This window comes from Molossus molossus, unplaced genomic scaffold (assembly GCF_014108415.1).
Source record: "Molossus molossus isolate mMolMol1 unplaced genomic scaffold, mMolMol1.p scaffold_m16_p_7, whole genome shotgun sequence".
In the NCBI taxonomy this organism is placed as follows: domain Eukaryota; kingdom Metazoa; phylum Chordata; class Mammalia; order Chiroptera; family Molossidae; genus Molossus; species Molossus molossus.
In genome coordinates, this window is record NW_023425401.1 from 103,149,460 (window position 1) to 103,177,324 (window position 27,865).

General features: G+C 42.5%; 1 protein-coding gene across 1 annotated transcript in view; it reads left to right on the forward strand.

Moving 5' to 3' along the window:
- The window catches only part of MGAM (maltase-glucoamylase), an 83,531-nt gene that overhangs the window by 46,407 nt on the left and 9,259 nt on the right, over nt 1-27,865 (forward strand). The window contains exons 22-43 of the mRNA XM_036246382.1: nt 4,086-4,174; nt 4,807-4,856; nt 5,246-5,413; nt 8,089-8,241; nt 8,570-8,770; nt 10,550-10,704; nt 11,832-12,000; nt 12,262-12,358; nt 13,198-13,310; nt 14,689-14,814; nt 15,940-16,068; nt 16,330-16,440; nt 16,747-16,809; nt 18,138-18,272; nt 18,718-18,805; nt 19,606-19,744; nt 20,495-20,628; nt 20,758-20,792; nt 20,885-21,001; nt 23,820-23,968; nt 24,745-24,829; nt 25,918-25,974. Of these exons, the coding sequence (XP_036102275.1) occupies nt 4,086-4,174; nt 4,807-4,856; nt 5,246-5,413; nt 8,089-8,241; nt 8,570-8,770; nt 10,550-10,704; nt 11,832-12,000; nt 12,262-12,358; nt 13,198-13,310; nt 14,689-14,814; nt 15,940-16,068; nt 16,330-16,440; nt 16,747-16,809; nt 18,138-18,272; nt 18,718-18,805; nt 19,606-19,744; nt 20,495-20,628; nt 20,758-20,792; nt 20,885-21,001; nt 23,820-23,968; nt 24,745-24,829; nt 25,918-25,974 (2,563 nt within the window). The remainder of the gene's footprint in view (nt 1-4,085; nt 4,175-4,806; nt 4,857-5,245; nt 5,414-8,088; nt 8,242-8,569; nt 8,771-10,549; nt 10,705-11,831; nt 12,001-12,261; nt 12,359-13,197; nt 13,311-14,688; nt 14,815-15,939; nt 16,069-16,329; nt 16,441-16,746; nt 16,810-18,137; nt 18,273-18,717; nt 18,806-19,605; nt 19,745-20,494; nt 20,629-20,757; nt 20,793-20,884; nt 21,002-23,819; nt 23,969-24,744; nt 24,830-25,917; nt 25,975-27,865) is intronic.

Sequence of the window (27,865 nt, forward strand, 5' to 3'; positions counted from 1 at the left end):
ACCGGAGTTTCCTTATGGGGCAGGCTGACAAAGCCGGTCCTTTTTGTGCCCATCTGTTCCCCATGCAGAAGATGCTGACATATCACGTGGGTGTGGGTGGGAAGGAAGATGTTCTGGTGTGTGTGGTGTATGTGTGTGTGATAGGGCATTAAACTCTGCCCTTAGGCCTCTTCTGAAGAACCTGTGATTTAAGTCTGTATCCAGATAGATTTTGAAAGACCTAAACCCTGTTCTCTCTGAACCCTCCTGAATTTCTCCTCAAAACATACTAACTCTAGGGTGGTCAGCATCCCTTGTTTCCCCAGGACCAATTTAACTTTAGCACCGAGAGTCTCATGACTTAGGGAACCTCTCAATTCCAAGCAAACAGGATCTATTGATCACCTTACCTGCCCTGGCCAGACCATCCATGCATCACACTATGCTTTGGACTCACCCTCATTTCTAGGGAGTTGAGGACGGAAGGTCCACTTTCCATTTCCCTATAATCTCAATTTCCCTTTTGTTTCTTCCTACTGAGCCACTTCTTTCTTGTGATACAAAAGAGGTCTCAAAAATTACTTCTTGTGCACTTCAGATCACCCTCCTATCACTGATCTCTCTTATGACTCTTTGATTTTAAAATTATGGACTCCATCTGTACTAAGAAGGCACACATTTATATCTGTGTCTCTACAAGTATTAGCTTATTTATTCTCAATACACTGGAAGTTCTTTGGAGGTTAGAAACCTATCTTTTCTTTGGAACTTCCCTTATTTACCTTAATTTTTCAAATTTTGACTTTTTATAATACTGATGGACAATACTTCTACATCTAATAGCAGTTGGTTTCTTTTTCTCTAATTGTTCAACTTCATGCTGTTTTGCATACTGATACCAAACTTATCTTTCCCAAATGAGGATCTCAACGTGTTGCTCCTCTTGAATGTCCTACTAATGCAAATTCTTACATTAGTAGGACATTCAAGATCAACCACAATTGATTCCAAGTTAGTAATTGTGTCTCTGGAGACACATTAACACACACTTATAGACCACCATGCCAGAAATTTTGCTATTCCCCCAACACACCCTTCTATTTTACTGCATTTGGGCTCTAGCACTTATTACCCTTTCCAGCAGTCTTTGCCTGATATATTCTTTTTTTAAACATTAAATTTATTGGGTGGCGTTGGCTCATAAAATTATATAGGTTTCAAGTGTACATTTCTGTAATACATCATCTGTACATTGTATTGTGTACCCACCACCCAGTCAAATCTCCTTCCATCACTATATATTTGGCCCCCTTTACCCTTCACAACCTCTTCCACCTTACTTCTCCTCTGGTAACCACCATACGATTGTCTGTGTCTATGAGTGTTTGTTTGTTTGTTTGTCTTGTGTATTTATTTGTTGCTTTCAGTTTTATAGCCCACATATGAGTGGAATCGTATGGTTCTTGTCTCTTCCTGTCTGACTTATTTTGCTTAGCATGATATTCTCAAGATCCCAACAATTTTTGCCTGGTGCATTCTTAATACTCCTTCAAATTAAACTCAAACTTCATCTGGAGGAAATGTCTCCCAACTCTTCCAGCAGAGGGGTACTGCCACTTCCAACTTTTTGCTCATATTTTATACCTTTTTGCTGTTTAGCTGATTTTTCTTTCATTCTTAATATTGTTAAGTATGTCAATCATCATTATTTTATACTTCATACTTGAAAATCCTACTATTTAAAGTCCTTAGTAGAATCTAAATCAATAGTTGTTTTTTGCCAACTTTCTTTTGTACTGGCATATTACCTTGCATGATTAGTAGTTTTTTTTGTTTGTTTGTTTTTTTGGTACGTGCCCCTAGTGGGAACTGAACCTGGGACTCTCTGGTCCACAGGCCGACACTCCAACTGCTGAGCCAAACTGGCCAGGGCAGTTTTTGTTTTTCAGATGTGGTGATCTTGAAGATCTCAATGTGGGTCTTATTCTTCTAGAGACGATTTGCCTTCTCTTTGGTTGCAAGCCAAGACTGCTGTCAACTAGGGATCACGATAGCTCCCTGGAGGGGCCATGTGTTGTATTTTATCTAGGACCAAATAGCATTTTAGTGGGTGGGTCCTTCAGAATGTCTGGCGTCCTCCATAATGTCCACCCTACTGCTGAAAGTGTCATTCTGGACACCAGACTCCGATAAGTATTTTAACTTTTTGGTCATGCTTTACTTTCTCCTTTAATTATTTGGTGAATATATTTAATCTTTCTTACAATATTTAAGGTCACCAGTGGGGTGTGATTTGTTCATCTTTGTATCTCTTAGACTTCTTAGCAAATGAAAACAACTCAACACATACATATGAGATGAAAGCAGGTGTTTTTTTTTTTTTTTTTTTTTTTGCATTTACCTTCAGATAGAGTGGGAGGGAGAGAGGGAGGAAGAAAAAGAGAAAGAAACATCGATGTGAAAGAGACACATCGACTGGTTGCCACCCACATGACCCAACCAGGACAAGGGATGAACTACAACTGAGGTACGTGCCCTTAGTGGGAACCAAACCGGGACTCTCTGGTCCACAGGCTGACGCTCTAACCGCGGAGCCAAACCACCAGGGCTGAAAGCAGGTGATTTTGTTAATAATAGAACCCAGCTTGCATAGGGCATGGTGGAAGGCTGAACTGGGACAGAATGCAACAGAGACTGAGACGTCACTGAGGGATAAACTGTGAGCAGAAAATTGGGAGGTAGCCTAGAGGCGTGCAGACATAAGGAAAGAGTCCAACGGACATTGTTCTTTCTTTCCCCCTTGTTCTCTATGTCCATCTATTTCTTTTTTTTTTTTTTTTTGTTATCCTCACCTGAGGATATTTTTTCCACTTTTTGTACAGATAGAGTGGGAGGGAGAGAGAGGAAGGGAGAGAGAGAGAGAAACATCGACGTGAAGGGACACATCGAGTGGCTGCCACCCGCACGACCAACCGGGGCCGGGGCTATGTCCATCTATTTCACCAGCTTAATTGAGTAGTGTTTTTTTTTTTTCTCATTCTTAATTATAAAGCAGGTCATTAAATGTTTCATTTTTCTCTCCAAACTAGTAATGGATAATAAAATTAGAAAAGGTGCCATTCTATAGATAGACTTTATTGTATCCTATTTCTTTCTGAGTCAAAATGGTTCTCTGGCAGGGAAATGATATATCCCCCAACCACAGTTAATCCATATTCTGCATGTATCATCTCTATAATGATTAGGCAGCCTGCCTTAAACACCAATCAGAAAGAATATATGTACCCCCATGTTTGTAGCAGCTCTATTTACAATAGCTAAGATCTGGAAACAGCCCAAATGTCCATCAGTAGACGAATGGATAAAAAAGCTGTGTTACATATCCATAGTGGAGTACTATGCAGCTGTAAGAAAGAAAGAGCTCTTATCCTTTGAGACAACATGGAGGGACCTGGAATGTATTATCCTAAGTGAAACAAGCCAAACAGAGAAAGACAAGTATCATATGATCTCACTTATTTGTGGAATATAATGAACATAACAGTCTAAGGAGTGGGGTAGTCCCAGAGACGTGGAAGTGGGGTACAGACTAACAATCCCCAGATGAAGGGGTGGTGGGGGAGAGATAAACCACCGAACTTATATACATGTATGCATGAACAATGGACGTGGACAACAAAGCTGGGGACAGGGTGGGGAGGGATGGGGAGAGGGAAATCAGTAGGGGAAAAAGGAGAAACATCTATAACAAAAATAAATAAATTAATTTAAAAAATAAAATGATTAGGCAGAACAAGTAACTGTCTAGGATTTCTCTGTCTTCTGATAGTCTATATTCTAAATAATAGTTACATCAGCAGCTTTTGTTGTAACTACTGCGTGATTATGGTGCCTCCTACATAGATGTTTATTACTAATGTTTGGGGGCAGTTCTGTTACTGATTCTTGAGAAATATGCACCTGTTGATTTTGCCTGAAGAAAAACAGGGAGTCATCTGCTGTTAGGGTCCTTTTCCATTTGAAATCTGATAGAATCATCCCTAGCTCCTTTGACAACATTCTGAGTGTTAAGTCTGTATCTCTTACATAAATCTCTTCTCTCACAGTCGACGGAACCCTCTGGGTCTCATCATCGCCCTAGATGAGAACAAAGAAGCCAAAGGCGAACTTTTCTGGGATGACGGGGAAACGAAAGGTGAGCCCTGTCATGATGATGTCGCCCTTCCGGAACCCGCGTCTTTGAGTTGGGAGAAATCTCTCCAGGCACAGGAGCACTCTCACTCAAGAGAAGAGTTTTGCTTTTAGTGGTACTGTTAATGGGTAGTGGTAGACGGACCACTGCTGGAGGAACACACATTTCTACCTCTTAGAATTCTCCCACTGGCCCGCAATATTTACAGGTTCTCATTTTATTGCCAGTGGGCACCTGAAAGAGATGTTTTCAAGACTGTTTCTGCCATTCAATGTAGTCATCCTCCCCCCAAATACTAATGAACAAATGTCGATGATCTGAGAAACATACCTAGTGAAACCTAACTGTGAGTCTGTATCTAGTCTCTTAGCACATTTTTCTGTCTCCAACATGCAAAACAACTCTTGCGGCTGAAGCGTAGGAAACAGACTCACTTGAGGCATATGCCTTGGAAGCACTTGGAAGGGAACCTTTTCTAGGTTAAAGAAGAAAGGAAAAGGGGGACAGTGGCTTGGCCTGGGGGACTCTGTCTATAATCTGGTCATTCTCAAGATGTCGTTTCAAAGACAGCCAGGTGAAACTATATTCTTCTGTGGTGGGCACACCAGTCTGACTTGTCTTTCCCTCACTTTCAGATACTGTGGCCAATAAAAATTATCTCTTCTGTGAATTTTCTGTTACCCAAGTAAGTAGCATATTTTTGTGAATATTACGTGTGGGCTATTGTCTGACCACCAGGTCATGTGTGTTTGTGTATGTGTATAATTATATTTGTAGCTTCATATGCATTTATGGTACAGGTGAGCACATTCTCGCAATCACTGAATCAACCCTGTTTGTAAAAAGGAGGCAATGAAATGGATAAATCAAAGCAGTCAGTTCTTTAAATGTAGTTTTTAAAAATCTCCCTCTCTCTTTTTTGGCTTAGAGAACATTAAAATAAGTTTGTACGGATTAAGTCCACATTGGGAGAGAAGCCAAACCAGTTTGGGGTATCTGACCTAGGATGGAGTATCTGAGTGACTTGAGAATCTGTTTTTTACACTTCGACCTTTGTGCCTAATTGTTTTGCAGAACCGCTTGGATGTGAAGATTTTGCAGTCATCCTACAAAGACCCCAATAATTTAGTCTTTAAAGAGATTAAAATCCTTGGGACCAAGGAACCTAACAATATTACAGTGAAGAAAAACGGTGTCCAAATTCAGGTTTCTCCTAAAGTCACTTACGATTCTAACCTACAGGTAAACATCTATTTGGTTGAGATGGTTTATCAAGAATTCTTCACAGCTCATGGTGTTCCTTTTTACCAAGGTTGCATGGGTCCTGAAGGCCCAGAGTGTACTCTGAGGCCTGGGGTGGGCAGTCAGAGGGTTAGGAGAGAGAAAAATGAGAAGTGGGCCAGAAGTAGAATGAATGAATGAGGAGCTGCCGGCAAACTGAAGGAAGGTCCAATGGTCTTTTCATCCCTATTCCCCTCTTGGTTCCTCTGTTCTGCCTGACTGGGACAGAAGAGCAGAGTCAGGAGTGTGAGGAATAGGGTTAGAAGAAAAGTAGATCTGAAAGCTTTTGGCTGATGCTCTAGAGGTAAAGATGGGAGGGGAATTCCCCACTAATGAAAATTTTGAGGTGTTTTTTGTTGTTGTTTTCACTGTACTGAGATAAATAGATTCTCACTCCAACACATACATTTTTAGGGAATATGTTAAGTCAGAAAATTTGACAAGCCTAGCTAATTAATGGCTATTTATTTGGTTAGATGATAATAATATGCTAACTTCATCAGGTGTGAAAAGACCTGATGTTCCTGAACAGGTTCTGATCAGCTCATCTGATACTTTAGCATTCTGAGGGACCCGTTCCTCAAGTACTCCTTACTCCAGGTGTGACCAGGAATTAGGAGCTGCGGGGTCAGCATGGTTTCTGAGGGACCTTCTACATATAGTACATTTAGTGTTCTACTATAATGATATATCACTGATATTTGACATTTTGTCCTAACAACATCCATTGAGGATGCGTGCATCATAAAGTTAGAAATAAAGCATTATATTTTTGTTTATGAGTGCAGCAAAGTGCAAGTCATTTGGTGGCTATACATACGAAAACAAACTCAATATATTTTTGTTAAATAAATTAATTAATATAAGACCAAAGGAAGTCTTTAGCTGTTATAATCTGGGTGGTGGGGAGACATGATTTATATACATGAAACTATTGGAAAGGGGACAGGCAATGCAAATCACATACAGAAAGTGTTAACTTACATTATGCTAACTTAGTGTTCAGAGCTTTAATGGAGTAGTTTAGCAAAGCCCTTGCAGTCTGTATGGCTGGAACTGGAATTTGAAAGCCGATGCATCAGCTAGATACTCATATGGCTGCAAGTGACAGAGGACCCAGTGAAATGGTGGTTTAAATAACTTGAGATTTTTTTCTCCTCTTATGCAACAAGACCTTTAGAAAGTTGCTGGCATTGGTTCAGTGGTTTGAGGTCATCAGGGTTGAGGTTTTTTTCTTCTCTTGTGATTAGTAGTGCTTCCTGCTTAATTCTAGTCACTATGTCCTCATTTTAGTACCGAAATAAAAAAAAGGAAGCAGGAAGCAAGCAGGCTCTTAAGAAAGAAACACTTGGCTCAAAGTTTACCTATTAATGGCCACCACTCTGTTACATGAATTACAAATTTAATTCTTAAGTGGGAACTTTAGTATTCTAAACTGAAATAATGAGTAAGAAGAGAACTTTTGTGTAGGGAAGGCAACTAGCAACGTATTCTGCAGATGGGCATCATTTTCCTAGAAAGGGCATTTGCCTGGATAAAGCATTCAAAGTTGAGATTTCAGAATAAGCTAATCTAAGGATAGCCTTATATTAGTAAGAGATTAGCCTTTCATTAGTCTGTGAATATTGTATAACTAGAATAGGTAGGATTCAGTTTTAGATGGAGATCAGTTTGGACAGATCATTTACAGTCAGATTTTGGAAGGTCTTAGTACCAAAATGAGAAGGATCTGATCTAATTTCAAAGGGTCACATATTGATCCTCAAATCAAGACTGTGCAATTGTAAGAGTGTTGTTATGGGGTGGGGGTGGGGGGAGATTCCTAGTACAGGGAAGTACAAGATGAAAGTAGACTGGGAAGAGACTGGAAGAAGGATATAATTTTATAACTCTAGACAAATATGAACTTTCTCTAAGGAAATTGCTAAATAAAGAAGAGACAAATGTAAAAAGATACATAGAAAACTATTAAATATTTGAATGGGTGAGTGGGATGTAAAGAAGTTTTCACGTTTTGAGGCTTCGGGCTTGGAGAACTAAAGAGGCTGGAATGTTAGAAATGGAAGAGAATGGAGTGATTTTGCCCACTCACCAATTTGGTAGCTGTTGAAACTGGGACCCAACACATAGAAATAATTTGTCTAAGTTCCCACAGTGGAACGGAGATGAGAACCCAGGCCGTATTATCTGTATTCCTTTATTCTTGCCATCCGTCCAGATCAATGGGGGACACTGATTTGGGAATGGCAGTCAAGAAGATAAACTCAATTTGGGATGACACTTGAGCTTGTGTGTGTTATGCTGTAAGGGGACATGCAGAAGAGAACCTTCCAGACAAAAGAAGGAAGAGCATGCAGAGTCAGGGAAGGAAAGAGAGGAATGATTACAGATTTGATTAGACCAAATTCTTTTCAAAGTATTATATACAAGATTCACATAGACTTGAGACCTCTGCCCTGTTGCCAGTAGGCAGTTTCCTCCCCCACCCCCATATAATTCTCCGCGTAGAAGCTCCAGTGGTACGACTTGGATTGTTGAGTCTGGTCTGATTTCTATTCCACTCCTAAAAGAAATTTCAGATCTTGCAAGGCCCATGTCCTGAGAGTAATTTCCTTGTCACTTCCCCATTCCTGTAGGTCGCCCTTATCACAGGACTTGACCTGGTCCTGGGAGAAGCATACACTGTGGAATGGCACCTGAAGACAACGGAGGCAGAAAAAATAGACTGTTATCCTGATGAGGATGGTGCTTCCGAAGAAAAGTGTACTGCCCGTGGCTGTGCCTGGGAGGTAACCATGCAGATGGCGTGGTCATACATGAAACTTCTTTCCACTTAACCTACAATTTCATGAGCATAGCACCAACCAGCACCTATGTTCTTATTTAAAATCCACAGAAAGAAAGGACTTCCAAAGAAACCTGAGTTTTTATTTGGATATGAAGGGTAGGAAGGGACAGAATAGAGACCAGGAATTTAAACTTGTATCACAATCCAAGACTATATAGGGACATGAGTGATGGTCTGGATTTAGCTCCCTGTTAATTGCCTTTTCCAGCCCCTTTGTATTTGATCATCCCAGGACCACATGCTGAACTGACTTTGGCTTTCCTTCTCAGGCCTCCACTTCCCCAGGGGTCCCTTTTTGCTATTTCACCAGTGATCTATACTCTGTCAGTGATGTTCGATATGACCAACACGGGGCCTCAGCTGTCATCTCTTTAAAGTCTTCTCTCTATGCCAACGCTTTCCCCTCAACCCCGGTGAAGTCCCTCCGTCTGAACGTGACCTACCACAAGAATGACATGCTGCAGTTTAAGGTACGTGCTTACAGCCGTGTGTCAAGTACTGACTGGGTACTTCTCAGTCCCATTACTTTTTGCTAGTCAAGGTTACGGAACCCTAAAATAAACCTGCTCTTCTAAATGAACTATGCTGTATTATTCTAGGTCATTATCCTAAGAGTTATGAGAAATCAGTGATGGTGCAAGGAGACCTATTCTTATTTGCGTTCTGAAAAGATTGCTGTGTCTACTGGAAGGAACATGGTCAGGAGGACAAGCGTGGAAAGGAGAGGCAAATAAGGAGGTTACCAGTTAGGTGATCTAGATGAGGGCTCAAGCTCAGACAAGGTGCAGGAAGGAGATGCGGAGCAGTGGACGTCTTTGAGAGAGGAGGAGGTAGTGTTATAGGATCTGGTGATGATTGCAAGTAGGTGATAATGAGAGGGAAGCATCAGGGAGTATTACCATGTTTCTAGCCTGCTTCTCTCTATGGATGATGGTGACACTAACTGGAGTGGGAACCCTGAAAAGGTTTGATCTTGGGCAAAATAGGATGATGAGTTCAGTTTTGGACATTGAATGTGGGATACCTGTGAAATAGCCATGGGAATGTAGTGATCTCTTTTTTTTCTATGATTTATTACATCTAAGGACCAGTGATGGACTCTTTTGTGTCTGTTTCTCTGTTAAAGTGTGAGTTTCTGAAAGACAGGGATTTGTCCTTTCATTTTTGTGTTTCTGAAATCGGTAGATAATTAGCACTCAGATGTTCATCGAGAGAATAAATGAAAGACATCAGGCATTACCTGAAAGGTTCTTCACCATCTAATGTCGACCTGGACTATGAGTCCCAGTACATCTTCTAATGTAAGGATGAGGCTCTTTTATATTTCTGTCCTCACCACAGCACTGGTAGCATATGATAGCTACCTAATGGGTTTAAAATAAATGAACTTGCTTAGGTTTCCAGCTTTAACTTTTTACCAGTCTGCCTCCTGATGACACAGTAGCTCTCTCCAAAATAGTTGCCTCTTTCTGACTCTGCTTTAATACTCAGCGCCTTTGTATTTACTTCTCTACCAGGAATGACTTGATGTCCTTCATGTGCTTAGTTGAATGGCTACACAGCTTTTAAGACTCAGCCTGTGTTTTGCCCCATCTCAGTCTCCCTGAAACAGTGTTAGGCATTTCTTTCCCTCCATTGTCACCACAGTGCTACATAGCTCTGTATTTGCATGTACCACCCAGGTGTTGTGGGTACCTCTCTCTCATCTCCCATTAATGTGAATGTCTTAAAAACAAATGTGTCTCATGCAGTTCAGTTATTCCTAGTGTCTAGGACAGTATAAGCAGGAATATACCAGATATTCAGTGAATCAATTTAGATCCTATTTTTAGCAAGGGCATTGATATTTTTTAATCCAGTAGAGTTTATGCTTTTTGGGGGGATTTTTTTTTTAATTCGGAAAATTGTTCAGGTATTAACATAGACTTATACACCTACACACCAAGTAATACAAGTAATAAATAACATATTCACAAATACCGCATTGTTTCTAGACTGATTTTCCAGGATAGCACCAATGACGAAGTGAATGTGTTACTGTAATAGAGGCCTTAAAAAATGAGATAGGGCAGACTCAAATCAAATGTTACGTCTGACACTTTGATATGTTAATTAAATCCAGAGTATCATGAGCTTAAGGAATACAAAGAAATATAGCATTCAGACTCTTTGTCAAGGTCATAAAAGTTTTCCTAAAGGTATACGCCTGAGTGCTACACTTACCTAAAATCAATTTCCTCTGTCCTTAGATTTATGATCCCAACAACAATCGGTATGAAGTCCCAGTTCCTCTCAATATACCCATGGTTCCATCCAGCACCCCTGAGAGTCAACTCTATGAAGTCTTCATTAAGGAGAAACCATTTGGGATTGAAATTCGCCGGAAGAGTACAGGCACCGTGATGTAAATGGCTCCAAGTCTGATTTGGAATTGATGATTACCTGCACATTCATTGCTCAGTCCATTGTCCTTGGAGATATCCTGGCTCAAAGCACCACAGTATCCACTTCCAGATTCATGAATAAGTTATTTCCTTTGAGCCTGTTCTTATGAGAAAGCGTTAGTCTCCTGGGAATAATTATGGAGGCAGTTGCATGTACTTAGGTATTTGTTCACTTAGGCATTCATTCAACAAATGTTTATGGAATGCCTTCTCTATATGGTGTGGTTATAGAAGATGAGGTTCCCCTTTTCATGACCAAAAATAATAAGTAAACAAAAGAGACAATTCAAGTTAAAATATAAATAAGGAGGTTTAGATAGTGACCTCTGCGATGTAGAAAAAGAGCAGGATGATTGAGCGTTGTGAGAGCTTACTGCTTTGGACACTATGGTCAGAGTGGATCTCTCTGAGGAGTTGATATTGAAAATAGGACCTGAGTAAAGAGATAAGGAACCCATGTGGAAATCCAAGGGGTGGGGAAGAAAATCTCAGACAGGTGAGCTAGAGAGTGCACAGGCCATGAAACAGGAGCAAACTTGACATATGATGGGGAGAAATGTCCAATATGGTTGGAGCAGTATAGCAAGTAGGGAGATAAATGATGGGAGATGAAGCTGGAGTTTAGGTGGGTTTCAGATCAGACATGGCCTTGAAGATTTCACAAGATGTTGTAATGGAAACAATGAAGAATTATAAACAGGGAAGTGACATGATATTAGATATTTTCAAAAAATTCACTCTGGATGCTTCCTAGCAAATGGACTGTAGGGGAGCAAGAGTAGCAAGGGGGGTTGGTAAGGAGCAGTAGCAACTGAGACGGAGAAAGTGATTGCAGCGGGCATTCTAGAGGGAGAATTGAAAGGAGGTAGTGACAGAGGAAAATAAGGGATGAAGCTGGCTCCTGGGCTTTCAGCAAAGGCATCTTTAATTATCTTAATCAAGTAGACTTTATGTTTAATTTGAGAGATTAACAAAGTTCTGGGTGGAAGAGGAGGAAATCAAGAGTTCAGTTGTCCTTGAAAAATCAGTTGCTTGAAGCCAATAGAACAGCCCATTTCTTTTCCAACGATACCCTTTTGTGTTGCAGTTGGGACTCTCAGCTCCTTGGCTTCACCTTCAATGACATGTTCATCCGCATCTCCACCCGCCTTCCCTCCAATTACATCTATGGCTTTGGAGAAAATGAACACAGAACCTTTCGGAGAGATTTGAACTGGCACACATGGGGGATGTTTTCCCGAGACCAACCCCCTGGGGTAAGGGCAAAGTGTTGGGATCTATGTCTTTGCCCTTCTTTGTCCACATAGTGTACACTTCATGTTTCATCTTCTCGGACTCATCTTGGGTGGTCACATTCTGCTTTGAGAAACAGGCCAATTCTCAGGCTCCTTTGTTTCTTATGCATTTAATTTATTTTACAGAGAAGACTAGATATACCTCATCAATCAATTTTTATTGAGTTTCTTAGCCACAATGTCTTTTAACCACTTATTCATTTTTTTTCATGACTTTCCCAGTACAAGAAAAATTCCTATGGCGTCCACCCCTACTACATGGGACTGGAGGAGGATAGCAATGCCCATGGAGTGCTTCTGTTAAACAGCAATGCCATGGGTAAGATGCCAGCATCTTCCCTTATCTTTGTGAGCCAATCATTCTTGAGGAACTTTAGAATGTATTTGACCTAGGTGAGCCCTAAAGTCAAAACCATTATCATGTAAAGAGTTTTGGTGTCTTCTTAGCCTTTCTATTTAGCCTTTCTGTTTATTTCAATTCAGTAACGTATTAACAAGAATTAACTAAACTTTTATTTGGCAAAAATCATGTAAGAAGATATAGCAAAACCTAGCAAGTCCCAAATATCCTGGAGGTTAGCTAGTGGGAACCATCTGTATCATTGAATTAGTGAGAAAGCTACAGGTCCAAGCATTCTCTCTGGGAGTATGAAGAGGTAAAGGAAATTTGTATGGTATATTGGAAAGAGGTTGGGAAAGGAGGAGGTAGAGTGGAAAGCATGCATGTAAAAAGTAGTAAAATCTGAATAAAGTCTAAACCTGAGTTAATGAAATTATATCGATATCAGTTTCCTGGTTTGGACAACTACAGTGATTATGTAAGATACTATCATTGGGAGAAGCTGAGGGAAGCCTACAAGGGGATACTCAGTACTATTTTTGCAACTTATAAGTAGTAAGTTATTCTAAAATAAAAGCTACAATAATTAAAAAGAGCAGAATGACAAAACATATACTAAGATAACAAAGAACATCAAAGGGAAAAAATTCACACATGGGACCCTGTAGACTTTCACTTAACTTCTTCAATTCTGTGTAGGTACAGTACAAAATACTTTCTCGCAATCCAGAGGCATAGGAAAAGAGAGAAGTTATGCATTTCAGGGGTAGTTTCTCACAATGAAGGTTTGCAGAGTTGCTGTTTTTCTACATTTTCAGATGTGACATTCCAACCCCTGCCTGCATTGACATACCGCACCACAGGAGGAATTCTGGACTTTTATGTGGTCTTGGGGCCAACTCCAGAGCTTGTCACTCAGCAGTACACTGAGGTAGGAGGGAATTCAATTGGTTACCAAGTTTTTACACAGTATATTTTGTGTTCCAAACCCACATTCATTAGTATAGTTCTCAGATAATAACTGGAATTATTAGTCATACTGGGAGACAGGTAGATTATTAAAATAAAGAAGAATATGTGCATCTTAATAATCAATGAATTTATAGCCTCTCAAAGCATTGCAGAGCAGCAGAATTAATAGAATCAGTGGTGGTTGTGGAGGTGGCAATGGTGGTGATGGTTGTGGTGTTGATTTGGTGGTGGTGGTGATGTGATGGTGGTGATGTGATGGTGATGATGGTGGTGGTAGTGGTGATATGATGTGATGGTGGTGTTATTGATGTGGTGGTGGTGATGTGATGGTGGTGATGATGTCATGGTAGTGGTGATGGTGGTGGTGATGTGATGGTGTTGATGTGATAGTGACAATGGTAGTGATGGTGGTGATGTGATGGTGGTGGTGGTGATGTGATGGTAGTGGTGGTGGTGATGTGATGGTGGTGGTGTTGATGTGGTTGTGGTGATGTGATGGTGACGATGGTAGTGATGGTGGTGATGTGATGGTGATGATGGTAGTGATGGTGGTGATGTGATGGTGGTGTTGTTGATGTAGTTGTGGTGATGTTATGGTAGTGGTGATGGTGGTGGTGATGTGATGGTGGTGGTGGTAGTGATGGTGGTGATGTGATGGTGGTGGTAGTGATATGGTGGTGGTGATGTGGTAGTGATGTGATGGTGGTGGTGTGATGTGATGATGATGGTGATGATGGTAGTGATGGTGGTGATGTGAGGGTGGTGGTATGATGTGATGATGATAGTAGTGTAGTGGTGGTGATTGTGGTCATGAATGGTCATGGCAGTTGTTTTAGCAGCAATAACAAATGTATATAAAACTTACAGCATGTCACTAATATATGTCAGAGAACTTTATATACATATATAAGTCATTCAGTACTCACAAAAAACATGTGAAGCAAATACCATTCTGATCCCCAATTTACAAGGGAAGAAACCGATGCATAAGAGGTCATTTAATGTTTGCCCAGGGTCACCTAGTCAGCAGAGATTGGAGCCTTTATGGTAACCTGAGCATTTTGCCTCTGGATTCCGTGCTCTTAACCAGTGAGCTAGACTGCCTGTAGGAATCAGAGTAAAATCAGATTTTCCAAAATTCCTGGGGAGGGTGGTCCAGTCTAGCAGGAAGCTTTCTCCAAGGTACCCCGTGGCTGTGCATCTTCTCCGTTTCTCTCTGGATTTGAATTTGCTGATTGTCTAACTTGGGGTGCTGGAAAAATATTGTTACTATTTTGTGCAAAACTTCAATCCGGATTCTACTTTTTAAGAACTGATATTTTCTGTCTGTTTTCTAGTTGATCGGTCGGCCAGTGATGGTTCCTTACTGGGCCTTGGGGTTTCAGCTGTGTCGCTATGGATACAAGAGTGACTCTGAGATTGCCAGCTTGTATGATGAGATGGTGGCGGCCCACATCCCCTACGTACGTCCTCAGTCTGCAGTGTACTTATGCTGGGACCTCACAGTCAACCCCGGTTGTCTCTGTATCTGGATCCATTTGCCTTCTTTCTGTGGGGTTCTGTAAAGTTACAACATGCTTTCTCATGCAATATCACACTGAGCCTCACCCCAACCCAGTAATGCAGGAGGGGGCCACGGTCCTCATTTTGGAGTCACAGCGATTTGCCAAAGGAGGAGGACGTGGGGCAGCTCCAGGGCTCTTTCTGCTAGATCATACTCCCTTTGCTGTGACATGACTTCAAAAAACTTAGTCAAAGACATCCTTGGTCCACATGAATAAGAAGATCCCCCAAACAAGAGTATTGTTTCATTTTAAAAACTCAACCCAAATTTAGTCAGACCATTGCATGTGCAGATAGAACCTCAGTTCCAACACTTTGCCGGCGCTGGAGTACAGTGCTCCCTCAGCTTTGAGCTGACCCGGGTTGAATGTAGGCATCTTGGAACTGGCTTCCAGAGGAAGGGGTCCAGTCATCAGAGAATTGATCCTGCGCACCAATTACGTACATATTTAATTTTATTCTCTTTATTTATTTTTTATTATTTACAGCTGTTTCTATTAATGAAAAGTGTAGCATGCAATATTTCTTAACAAGAAAGCTGTGTTTAACAACCCCCAGGATTAGATATTCCAAAGCAATTACAGGTTTTGTTTTGTTTTTGGTAGATTCACTGTCCATGTTGTGTTGGGACTGGGTAGTTGACATTATGCTGTTTTCTCTGAACTTGAGCCGGTGATACCAGGGTAGCCTCTTGGAGGAGGCAGCCACAGTCACTCCTTATATTGGTCACTTACAAGGCACTTCCTCTTCCACTGTTTTAATTTATCCTCAAAACAGCCCTGCCAGATAGGCATTATCATCCTATACTTGGCTAATTTGGTTCTTTCTATTTTATAAAAGAAAACTAGAAAGTTAGGTAGATTTCCCAGGCCCTAGTACCTGACAAATGACAGAACTGGGATTTGAAAGAATCCAAAAGAAGCCATGTGAAGTGCACTACCGGTTGGGTTAGTGGCGGGTCCTTCTCATCTGGAACCTGGATATTTGCAGCCAGCAGCCACTCAGTTCCCTTGTGTGTCCCCCAGGACGTGCAGTACTCGGACATTGACTACATGGAGCGGCAGCTGGACTTCACCCTCAGTGACAAGTTTGCTGGGTTCCCAGCTCTGATTGCTCGCATGAAGGCCGCCGGGATGCGCGTCATCATCATTCTGGTTTGTCCCTGTGTGAATGGGAGGGGTCTCTTGGGAGCATGAATGAGCTTTGGTGGAGAAACTTTCCACGTACTGTGTTTTCTTCCATGTTGTGAGTAGAGAAGTGAAGGGTCAAAGAGAAAAGTGTATTTTCCAGGATTCAAAGAAGCTCTGCAGTTCAGGTGGAAGGTAGTGCCTTCCCGTTGGAGGAGTTTTTCTCTTTTCTGTCCCCAGTCATTCTCTGGCTTTGGTCTTCTCCCCTGACCTGTGCGTTGATTTTAGGACCCAGCCATTTCTGGAAATGAGACACAGCCCTATCCCGCATTCACGCGGGGTGTGGAGGATGACGTCTTCATCAAAGCTCCAAACGGTGGCGACATTGTCTGGGGAAAGGTATGATCCTCCAGGTGACCCAGCCTGGGGAGGGGTAACTGTTAATGTGTCTGTGCCCATTGTTCTTTGGCCTTTTCCATATGGGCTCTGAGGTTGGAAGTTCTCACTTTCTCAATCAATGTCTGTCGACACGGTTAAGGACTTTCTAAGGAATGTATATGCATTGTGAGATGCACTTCTCTCTAGATCAATCCCATGTGAAAAATGAAAGTATTATCATCTGTAGGACCATGGTTTATAGTTTCTTAGGAAATGCTCTAAAGAAGTTATTGACTGCATTGCTTTTGAATATTCTTCTCTCCACAGGTCTGGCCTGATTTTCCCAATATCACTATCAACGGGTCTCTAGACTGGGAGAGCCAAGTGGAGGTAAAGGGCCCTTGGTGGATGTTGGGTGAAGTCAGGGTTGCCAAGAAGGTCTATGATGGCTGGTAGCAATCTTTGTTCGAATCCTCCATCGCCCTTCTCTACCCTGTGTTTTCCAACCTGCCTCTGTTCTTGGTGAAAGATTCTCTTCTTCCGATTCCGTGTTTCTACCTCTGTCTTCTAACAAAAAGGTTCCCGGCCTGCCTCCCTCTCAGACTCCCAGGGACGTGGCTCACTATTCTCTCACATCTCTGTGAGACAGATCTCCACATGCTGATCAGTGTCTGCTTCGTTCTGTTTCTGCCTTTTGTCTATTGTGTGTGAGAGCTGGAGTTTCCCGCGATTGATCGATTGATCGATCAAGTGATCAAGTCTTCTTTCTGCGGCTCCTCTTTCCCCGACTCTTCCGCCAGCAAGACTGAGCTTTTTAACTCTTAAAGTGCTGAACATAGAGGAAAGTCTCCATTGAGACATGCAAAGGACCATAAAATTCTATAAGAAGCAGCATGGCCTATATAGACATTCATGACTCTGTGCTGCTGCTAAGTGGTATGAATTCACAGGTAGGCACTGAGCATTTGTTTTATGTCAGGTTCTCAGCTAAACACCATGGAGGAATCAGAAGAAAATGAAACCTGGTCCTTATGTTAGAAAATCTTACAATATAGTTAAGGAGTTATACCTTGGGTTCGCTTTCCAGGTTAAAGTGAAGACATGACTTTTATTGTTTGAGGACATTAAAGAGAAAGGGGAGTCCTCCCAATAAACTTGACCCACAAGTCCTGTTTTCAAGTGATTCTGAAACTAGAGAAAACACAGATGCATACTAGTTAGATGGTCCAATATAGTAAAATACAACCTTGCCTCTCACCCACTTTCCCTAGTGGGAACGAGACACGAAAGAATCAACTGGATGTTTCTTTCCAACCTGTTGACAAGGCATCTGATGTCTGCCCCTGTGGGGCTGCAGGTGCTCTCTGGCTCACACTTGGACTTTGAGGAGTGCCTAGGAAATTGCAGGACAGAAGCTGAGGGTTGGGCATCTAATACATGAGATAGTGAGATCAGGGGTTGATTGCTACTGCTCATGTTGATACGGAGAGGAAATCAGTGTAAGGCTGCTTTCCAAAGGCTAAGGAGGGGCCTGCTTTGTGCTGACTTTTTCCCTGCACTATTGTATTTGAAATGAGCAAAGACCGTTGCTGAGGCGGGTTTCAGATGATCTGTCACCATGTAGTACAAGGCTGTGCATGAGTTAAGCTCTGAGCAGGTGCCTGTTTGCTGTCTGATATATTTGTTTGGGACAAATCAATTGTATTTAATTCTTACAGCAATATCGAGCTTACGTGGCCTTCCCAGACTTTTTCCGGAATTCAACTGCCACCTGGTGGAAGAGGGAGTTGAGAGAACTATACACCAATCCACGGGACCCAGGGAAGAGTTTGAAGTACGATGGAATGTGGATTGTGAGTGTCTGAGTCTGTGTGCACAGGGGTGGCTGCGTGTCTACCTTCATGTGTCTAAGTGTAGGTATCACTGGCCTTTAATCAAGGACAATGATAGCCCCAGAGACACTTTGGACATATCAGACTGCAGTTCCTCCCATCAGGAGTGGAATATCCTGAGAGTCCTTAGACCTTGTACCTTGCTGCGATTTCCTGCTGTAAAACTTCGAGATCATTACTGGGAATTTCTTGCAACTGTGACTTGCTTCACACCCTGAGGGAGAGTTAAAAAAAAAAAATCCTCTAGCAGTCATTCTTTAGGGCTTAATTGATCTTTCTAGTCCGTTCTCAGCTGGATTTGATGATTACTGGATGGTGAATGATTTATTCACTGCTTCCTCCTCTCTGAGTTGTCAGCATGCGGCTGTTTTAAAGAGTAAGATGTACCTGTGTTTGATGTTTCTAGGATATGAATGAACCATCCAGCTTTGTGAATGGAGCAGTTCCTCCGGGCTGCAAAGATGCCCTTCTGAACCACCCTCCTTATATGCCACGTAAGGGCCCTGGGTCTCTACTGGCAGAGCCATGGCTACAGGGAGTGACCCCTGCAAGAGCCCAGCAGCCAGGGGCTTATCCTGACTGCTCAGGGCACATCTGCAGTGGGGCTTTGGTTTGGGGAGGGGGATGGGCAATGACAAACACACCTCAAGCATTTTACCCAGTTGGATGTATGCAAGTTACTGGCCTCACTGGGTGAAGTTTTTGAGTTTGTTCAGAAAACACTTAACAGTGGAAATGTCTCCAAAGGATCCTACAGCTTCCCTCCTTCTTTCTTCCGGCTCATGTTAATCCCCCCATGAGAATCTGTTGTGGCACCAGTGGGGGAAGTAGTGGCTTCTCCTTATCATGGAGTTGATGGGCTTTGGCGTTACACTTGTGTTCATGTTTTGGCCCCAGAACGTATTCTCTCTGTGAGTTGTATGACCTTCAACAGATCACCTGATGTTTCTAAACCTTCGTTTTTGGAACTGTCAGAGGATAATGATACCTTCTTCATAGAGTTAAGAGAAGAATGACATGAAATCATTAACATGTTAAAAGCCCAGTTGGGAGCCTGTCCCATTGTGCTTGACGACACCGTGTTCTTCCCCATGCTCTGGGCTTTCTCCTGGAGAACCTTCCAGAGGACTTGATGTGGAAACATCTGTGGGTGCCACTGCAGCCCACAGAGCTTGTTTCCAAGCCTCTGGGAAGGAGGGGGACCCATGCAGAGGTCGAGTTCAATCCCTTGAAGAGAGGTCAGCGGTAAATCGGATTGGAGGTGGCTTGTCCATCACTGCCTCTTTCTCCTCAGATCTGGACTCCAGGGACAGGGGGCTGAGCAGCAAGACCCTGTGCATGGAGGGCGAGCAGATCCTGCCCGACGGCTCCCGGGTGCGACATTACGATGTGCACAGCCTGTACGGGTGGTCCCAGACCAGACCCACATACGAGTGAGTGTCATCTCCCTTCTCTACGTGGCACAACCCACAGGGATAGCCAGTGACTGATGACGCTACCCTGCGTCTCCTCTCATTCCCTCTTCCAGTGGGGTTAAAACGATTTTCATGACAACTATGTAGCCATTCTCACTTATTAGACAAATGACTCATGAACATGGAGCCAGGCCCTGTAATCATAGTTAACAGGACAGATTTAAATAAGGGCTAGTCCTGTCAAAGACCGATAGTCCTAAGACTGTGTAGCTCCTTTATTTCAAAAGTCACTTATCCTTTTTGGGATTTTGGTGTTTTTTTTTTTTGGTCATTCTTGTTGGGTTAGCCAACTGGTGTTCTACTGAATTAGACTTGCCTGGTTATGTGAGCTCAGTCAATGAATAACAAGATTTATCCTAAGGAAAGCCTTATAAAGCAATTCACCTTCTTCCTTCCCAAATGTATAAAACTAAATACTGAGTAAATAAATGGTAATATTTGGTGATTACTCATTGTTTTTAGGTGCTCCAGTGAGTTTATCACATGGTGAAGTTCTTTGTAAAACACTATACACACTCTGAAGGTCTGTTACTATTCTCTCCATCAGCCAGGGTTGGACCTCATTGTAGCTCAGATTTTCATATTCCCTCCAGTAACAGGAAGTATTCTGTCCCCATGCCCTGGGGTCAGAAGTTCTGGGAGAAGAAGCTTTGTGGCCTTTCTTCCCCTGTTCTGGTCTCAATCACCTCCTTGTTCCCCTCCAACCAGAGCGGTGCAGGAGGTGACAGGACAGCGAGGGGTCGTCGTCACCCGCTCCACGTTCCCCTCTTCTGGCCGCTGGGCAGGACACTGGCTGGGAGACAACACAGCAGCGTGGGACCAGCTGCGGAAATCTATCATTGGTGTGTGGCTCGTCCCAGGGGTCTCCGCTGGTGGGGAGGGAGATGGGATCCTCGCTGCAGGCTCCTCTGAGGAGCCCGGAGGAAGTGCCTCTGGAGTGGGTGTCTGACGCAGCGTGGTTCTCATTGCAGGCATGATGGAGTTCAGCCTCTTCGGCATATCCTATGTAAGTGCCTTTGCGTCACTCCCAACGCCCAAGAAGGTGGAGACATCTTTCAGAAATCATCAACAGGCTTATTTTCTTTCATCTTGTTTCAGACAGGAGCAGATATCTGTGGGTTCTTTAACGATGCTGAATATGAGATGTGTGCTCGCTGGATGCAGCTGGGGGCCTTTTACCCCTTTTCCAGGAACCACAACACCATCGGGACGCGGGTAGGATGGGGGTGTCGCTAGGAGCACAGCCTGCGATTCTGAGCTGGTCCTATTCCACAGAGACATCTTTAAAACTGTTAACCTCCTAGGATTCTTTCTTTCTTTCTCTCTCTCCTTCCTTCCTTCCTTCCTTCCTTCCTTCCTTCCTTCCTTCCTTCCTTCCTTCCTTCCTTCCTTCCTCCCTCCCTCCCTCCCTCCCTCCCTCCCTCCCTCCCTCCCCCCCTTTCCCTTCCTCCCCCCCCTTTCCCTTCTTTCCTTCCTCCCTCCCTCCCTCCCTCCCCCCTTTCCCTTCTTTCCTTCTTCCCTCCCTCCCTCCCTCCTCCCTCCCTCCCTTCTTTCTTTCTTTCTTTCTTTCTTTCTTTCTTTCTTTCTTTCTTTCTTTCTTTCTTTCTTGTACACTAATATATTGTGAAACAACTATCAGAATTGGGTTAGTTAACACCTTTATCACCTCAGATTATTACTATTTCTTTTTTTTGTAACCAAGACATTGAATTTACTTTTACTTTCTTAGCAACTTTCAAATATACAATACAGTGTTGTTAACTATATTCTCCATGCTGTACATTACATCCCATAACATACAGGCTGGGGCAAAAGTAGGTTTACCATTGTGAGTATGTCAAACACAGAGTTTATTCTTATATTATTATTTATTAATTGTTGTAATTGTTTTCCATATGAACAACTGCAAACCTACTTTTGCCCCACCTTGTATTTATTTTGTAACTGGAAGTTTTTATCCTTTGACTGATATTTCTCTATTTTCCCCAACACCCAACCTCTGATGACCACTGTTCTAGTCTCTGTTTCTGAGTTCCACTTATTAGCATTCCTTTTAGATCCCTGTATTTAAGATAAGTGTTATCATTACAGTAGTTGTCTTTCTGTGTCTGACTTATTTTACTTAGCATCATGCCGTAAAGATCCATCCATATGGCTGCAAATGGCAGGATTTCCTATTTTCTTGTGACTGAATAATATTCCACTATATACATACCACATCTTCTTTTTGAAAAAAATTTTTTTTGTCTATTGATTTTAGAGACAGAGGAAGTGAGAGGGAGAGAGAGAGAGAAACATCGATGAGACAGAACATTGATTGGCCGCCTCCTCCATGCCCCCCATTGGGGATCGGGCCCACAACCTGGGCACGTGTCCTGACTGGGAATCGAACCGGCAATCTCTGGGTGCATGGGTCAATGCTCAACCGCTGAGCCACACTGGCTGGACTACCACACCTTCTGTATGCACTCTTCTATCAGTGGACATTTAGGTTATTTCCATATCTTGGCTATCTTGAACAGGGCCACAATGAACACGGGAGTGCAGATATTTCTTCAAGAGACCAATTTCGGAAGAGTTGGGTCATATGGTGGTTCTATTTTTAATTTCTTGAGGAATCGTCATGCTATTTTCCATAGTAGCTGTACTGATATAAATTCCTACCAACAGTGTGCAAGAGTTCCCTTTTTTCCACATCCTCAGCAGCACTTGATTTCTTTTGTCTCTTTGAAATAGCCCTTCTGACAGGTGTGAGGTGATGTTTAATTGTGGGTTTGATTTGTGTTTTCCTGTTGGCCATTTGTACATCTTTTCTGGAAGTTAGAAATCAATAACAGGAAGAAAACTAGAAAATTGACAAATATATACAAATTAAACAACCAATGGGGTCAAAAGATAAATCAAAAAATACTTTGGAACAAATGAAAATAAAAAAACACATACTAAAACATGGGCTGTAGCAAAAGCGGTTCTAAAAGGAAAGTTTATAGTAATAAACTTCTACATTAAGAACAAAGAAAAATCTCAAGACAACAGCCTAACTTTACACTTCAAGTAAGTAGAAAAAGAACAACAAAGTTAGCAAAAGACAGGAAATAAAGAAGATCAGAGCAGAAATAAATGAAATAGACACCAGAAAAGCAATAAAAAAGAACAGCAAAGCTAAGAACTATTTTTTTTTAAAGAAATACAATTTATAAACCATTAGATACACTTCCTATGAAAAAAAGAAAGAAGTCTCAAATAAATAGAATTATAAATGAAAAAAGAGACATTACAACTGATACCACAGAAATATCAAGGATCATAAGAGACTACTATAAACAATTAATTATATGCCAACAGATTGAGCTACCAAGAAGAAACACATAAATTTCTGGAAATATACAGCCTATCAGGACTGAATCATGAAGAAATAGAGAATCTGAACAGATCAATAATGAGTAAGGACATTGATTCAGTAGTAATAATAATAAAAAATCTCCCAAAAAAGAAAAGCCAGATGGTTTCCCTGGAGAATTTCTATCAAATATTTAAAGAAGAATCAATGCCAATCTTTCTCAAACTCTTCCCCAAAATTGAAGATGATGAACACTCCCAAACACATTTTACAGGGCCAGGATTACTTGATACTAAAGCCAGATAAAGATACTACAAGAAAAGAAAACTACAGCCCAACATCCCTAATGAATATAGATTCAGAAATCCTCAATAAAATATTAACACACCAAACTTAACTACACACCAAACGACTCACACAACATAATCAAGTGGGGTTTACCCTTGGGATGTAATGGTTCAACATGTACAAATCAATATATGCAATATACAATGTTAATAGAGGGAAAGATAAAAATCATATGATTGTCTCAATAGGTATAGGGAATAAAAACCATATGACAGAATACAACATCCTTTTATGATAAAAATACTCTTCGACAAATTGGGTGTAGAAGGAATGTACTTCAGCATAATGAAGGCCATATAAGTAAGACAAGCCGACACCTCTGAAACAACTCTCTTTCTCCTTTAGAGGCAAGACCCTGTGTCCTGGGATGCTAAGTTTGCGAATATGTCTCAAAGTGTCCTGCAGACCAGATACACCATCTTGCCATATCTCTACACTCTGATGCACCTGGCCCACACGCAGGGTAGTACTGTGGTGAGGCCTCTTCTCCATGAGTGAGTGTCTAGCTGGAATCCCAATGACTAAGGGATACTTTTATTCCATGTGGTGTCAGTTGAAGAAAAGAGTCATAGAAAGTAACATGGTTCAGACTGACAAACCCCAGAGGAGGGGGGGAGGAGGTGAATGAGATGAACCAAAGAACTTACATGCATGTATGCATAACCAATGGACTTAGACAACAATGCTGGGGGGAGGGGCGGGATGTGGAGGAGGGTGTTTGGAGGGCGGGGAGAAACATCTGTAACAAAAGTAAATTAATAAAAATTGAAAACAAAAAAGATAGTCTTTCCAAATTAAATTAAAGACATGATTGCCTTTTGCCATGAGCACTCTAGGCATATAAATATGTAATTTAGCCCAGTATTATGGATACCCTGGGTCTTTAATAAGAGGCTATTGAATTAAAACATTTTTTCAAAGTGATACAACACAATACTTTCTTTCTAAATTAAGCATGTGAAGACCTGCCTATCTTTTATAGAAGCTCAAATCATGACACATTCCGGGGGGAGATTTACGACATAAAGGCCATTCTTGTACTTAGGATGTGCCATGGTTAAGAAACATGGAGATATTTGTAGGTAAGAACATGTCAAAATCTAATCACATCTGGGGTTTCAAGAACATGACAGGAAGAAAGGTAGAAAAGGTAATTTATGGTAGAGAAGCTGGATTTCTGACTTGGGTCTGAACTTGAGGAGTTTCTTCAAGGCCTTGGCCTGGGGCCTGATTGGCATCCTGATTATGGTACCTTGGTTTGCCTTTCCAGGTTTGTGTCAGACCGGGTGACCTGGGACATACATGATCAGTTCCTGCTGGGCCCAGCCTTCCTGGTCAGCCCCGTCCTGGAGCCTGTGAGTATGGGGGCCTCTGATGAGCTGAGGTCCCAGTTACAAAGCCTGGTGAATGGGGTGAGGCGAAAAGGCCTGACCTGGTGGGGACCTGAGAGGTGGCTTCTTTTTTTTAATCCTCGCCTGAGAATATTTTTCCATTTATCTTCAGACAGAATAGGAGGGAGGGAGAGAGAGAGAAACACTGATGCGAGAGAGACATATTGACTAGTTACCTCCTGCATGACCCCAACCAGGGCCGGGCACGAACCACAACTGAAGTACGTGCCCTTGATGAGAATCAAACCTGGGACTCATTGGTCTGTGGCCCCACGCTCTAACTGCTGAGCCAAACCAGTCAGGGTGAGAGGTGGCTTCTTATTCTACCTCTGTCTCTTCCTCTCTCTCTCTGAGCTGAAATCCCTCATTTCAGTGTTCTGGTCCTCAACTCCCTCATCTTTAAAATCACCATAACAGATTCTGATTCATAGGACAATCAAGAAGGAAGAAACCTTATGATATATTTGAAGATAGAGTTATTTCTTCATTCATGAAATACAGAGTGTGGGTCAGGTAGGGTCAGTACTGTGAAGATTCATCACAGTCCTGTCTCCATTAAAACAAAACTGTCATAAGTAGCATTTGAAACAACGTGTATGATCTTATTGTTGGGGGTTAGCCCTTCCCTTCCTGCTACAGGAGGTCCTCAGGCCGCAAAAGCCATTTCCTTACGTTTTCTGTGGATGATTAGGTTTCTGATGAAAACACAAGTTAATTGCATCTTCTCCAAAACCTATTCACTAGTCATAATCTCCGAAGTACTGGCACCGGAAAACCTACAATGTTTTCTTCTGCTCCAGACCCAACTTCTTTTCTTTCGAGGGGGTATATGGGTTAAGTCTATAAGCAGATGATAATTTCCCCTGAAAGTCCTGGATCCCAAAGGACTTGACAGAAGCCACCAGTTTGGGGCAGGCAAGTCTCCCGTTTGAAGCAGGGAGAGAAAGAAGGCTCCCCCATAGTCCTGACCTCTGCTGTTGTTTTGAGCACGTGGGTTACTCTGCCTTTGGTAACTGGACCCCTGCCCATGACTTGTTTGTGTTTGATTTCAGATGGCCAGAAATGTCACCGCGTATTTCCCGAGAGCCCGCTGGTATGATTACTACACGGTACGTTTTTTTGGTCATGTATACAACCCAGGAAAATGGGAACCCGCTCAGGCTTGAGAATCTGGCAGCCTTCCACTCACACTGTATCTAGCAGTATGTGAGATACCCACCTGCTGTTGATCTGGCATAAGGCACATTGAACCTTGCTCACCCTCAAGTCGGGGAAAACTACTTCCCTGGTAGGGTCGGGAATTACACCTAAAGCATCTCAGTTACTGCCTGGCCTTCGTGGGTGTTCTCTGTGTTCGATTTTACCAGCTCTATTCCCTATGGTACGTCAAGGCAACACACTGGACACTACTGTAAACTATACTTTTTGTTCAATCCTCCCCTTCTAGACTGTCAGTTCATAAGCACAGGGGTCTTGTCTCTCGCTTTATTCCAGTCTCCTTCTACAGCACAGATGCTCCAAGAGGAGCTGTTCAGGTAATTCCCCAGGGGAAGCAGTGTCTCAGGCGTGTATAACATGCACAGAGGTGAGGCCCCCCCCCCGGAACAATGTGTGTGTTTGGAAATGCAGGCTGAGCACATTCTCTGTCATAGCACATTTCTAGGCTCTTCTGTGCCCCAAAACTCACCTGGGAAGATAGGGTCTTCCAGAGCCGTTTCAGGGCAATATTCTTTTATAATTAAATGTATCGGGGTGACATTAGTTCATAACATTGTGTCGGTTTCAAGTGTACAATTCTATAATTGCACATTGCACCGTGTGCCCACCCCCTGAAGTCAAATCTTCTTTCATCACCGTGTATGTACCTGACCCGCTTTACCCAGACTGCCCCCCTCTTCCGTCCGATAGTCACCAAGCTGCTGTCCGTGGCTCTGAGTGTTTGCTGTCTTGTTTGCTCCTTTGCTACATTCAGTTCCATATCCCACACATGGTGGAATCATAGGGTTCTTGCCTTTCTCTGTCTCACTTATTTGACTTCGCGTGATCTCCTCAAGATCAGGGCAGGGTTCTTGAGGAGGAGTCCCAGGGAGTGTTCCCCTCTCTGTCACCAGGCCTCTTCTTGTGACTTTTCTGAGGGGAGCAAAACAGAGGACTGCGAGTACAGAGAAAGACGACGGCGGGAGGGCTGGAGGCAGCGCGAACTCTGGCCCCTCTCAGCCGAGGGATTCGCGGCGGGATGAGGGGAAAATGTTCATTTTCCTTTATATTTTGTACCCAATTCCACTGGTAATGTACAGAAGTACCACTACAAGATACGCTATCTTATTTAATATTTTAAAAGAGGAAGAGGACAGATGTTTTACAGATGTTGGCCAAAGCATAGGCAATGCTTGGGCTTGGTGAGGAAGACTGGAGGCTGAGGCTGTCCACGGGGAGCGAAGTTGGGGAGCAGATCTTGTCTCTAAATGGGTCTCTTTGTTGTCACACAGGGTACGGTGTGCTTAAGTGAGGCAGGAGGTTACACGTCATTCATGTAATTACTATTTCTAGATAGCATAAATGTCTCTCTCTTCCATTCCACCAAGCATCAAGTTAACCTAAATGTCCATCTTGTCTATTCAAGGGAGCATATCCGAGCATGTACACCACCCCACCCAGCACCAGAAAATACCTGAATTTCTAGCCAGAGAAGATACTTCATACAAGAATTCTTTGTTTATTTTTTAATCCTCACCTGAGGATATTTTTCTATTTATCATCAGATAGAGTGGGAGGGAGGGAGAGAGAGAGAGAGAGAGAGTAACATCGATGTGAGAGAGACACATCGACTGGTTGCCTCCCCCAAAACCCGACCAGGGCCAGGGTTGAACCGCAACCAAGGTACATGCCCTTGACTGGAATCAAACCCAAGACTCATTGGTCTGTGGGCTGATGCTCTAACTGCTGAGCAAAACTGGCCAGGGCGATACAAGAATTCTTAATATAAGTTGGCAAAATTTC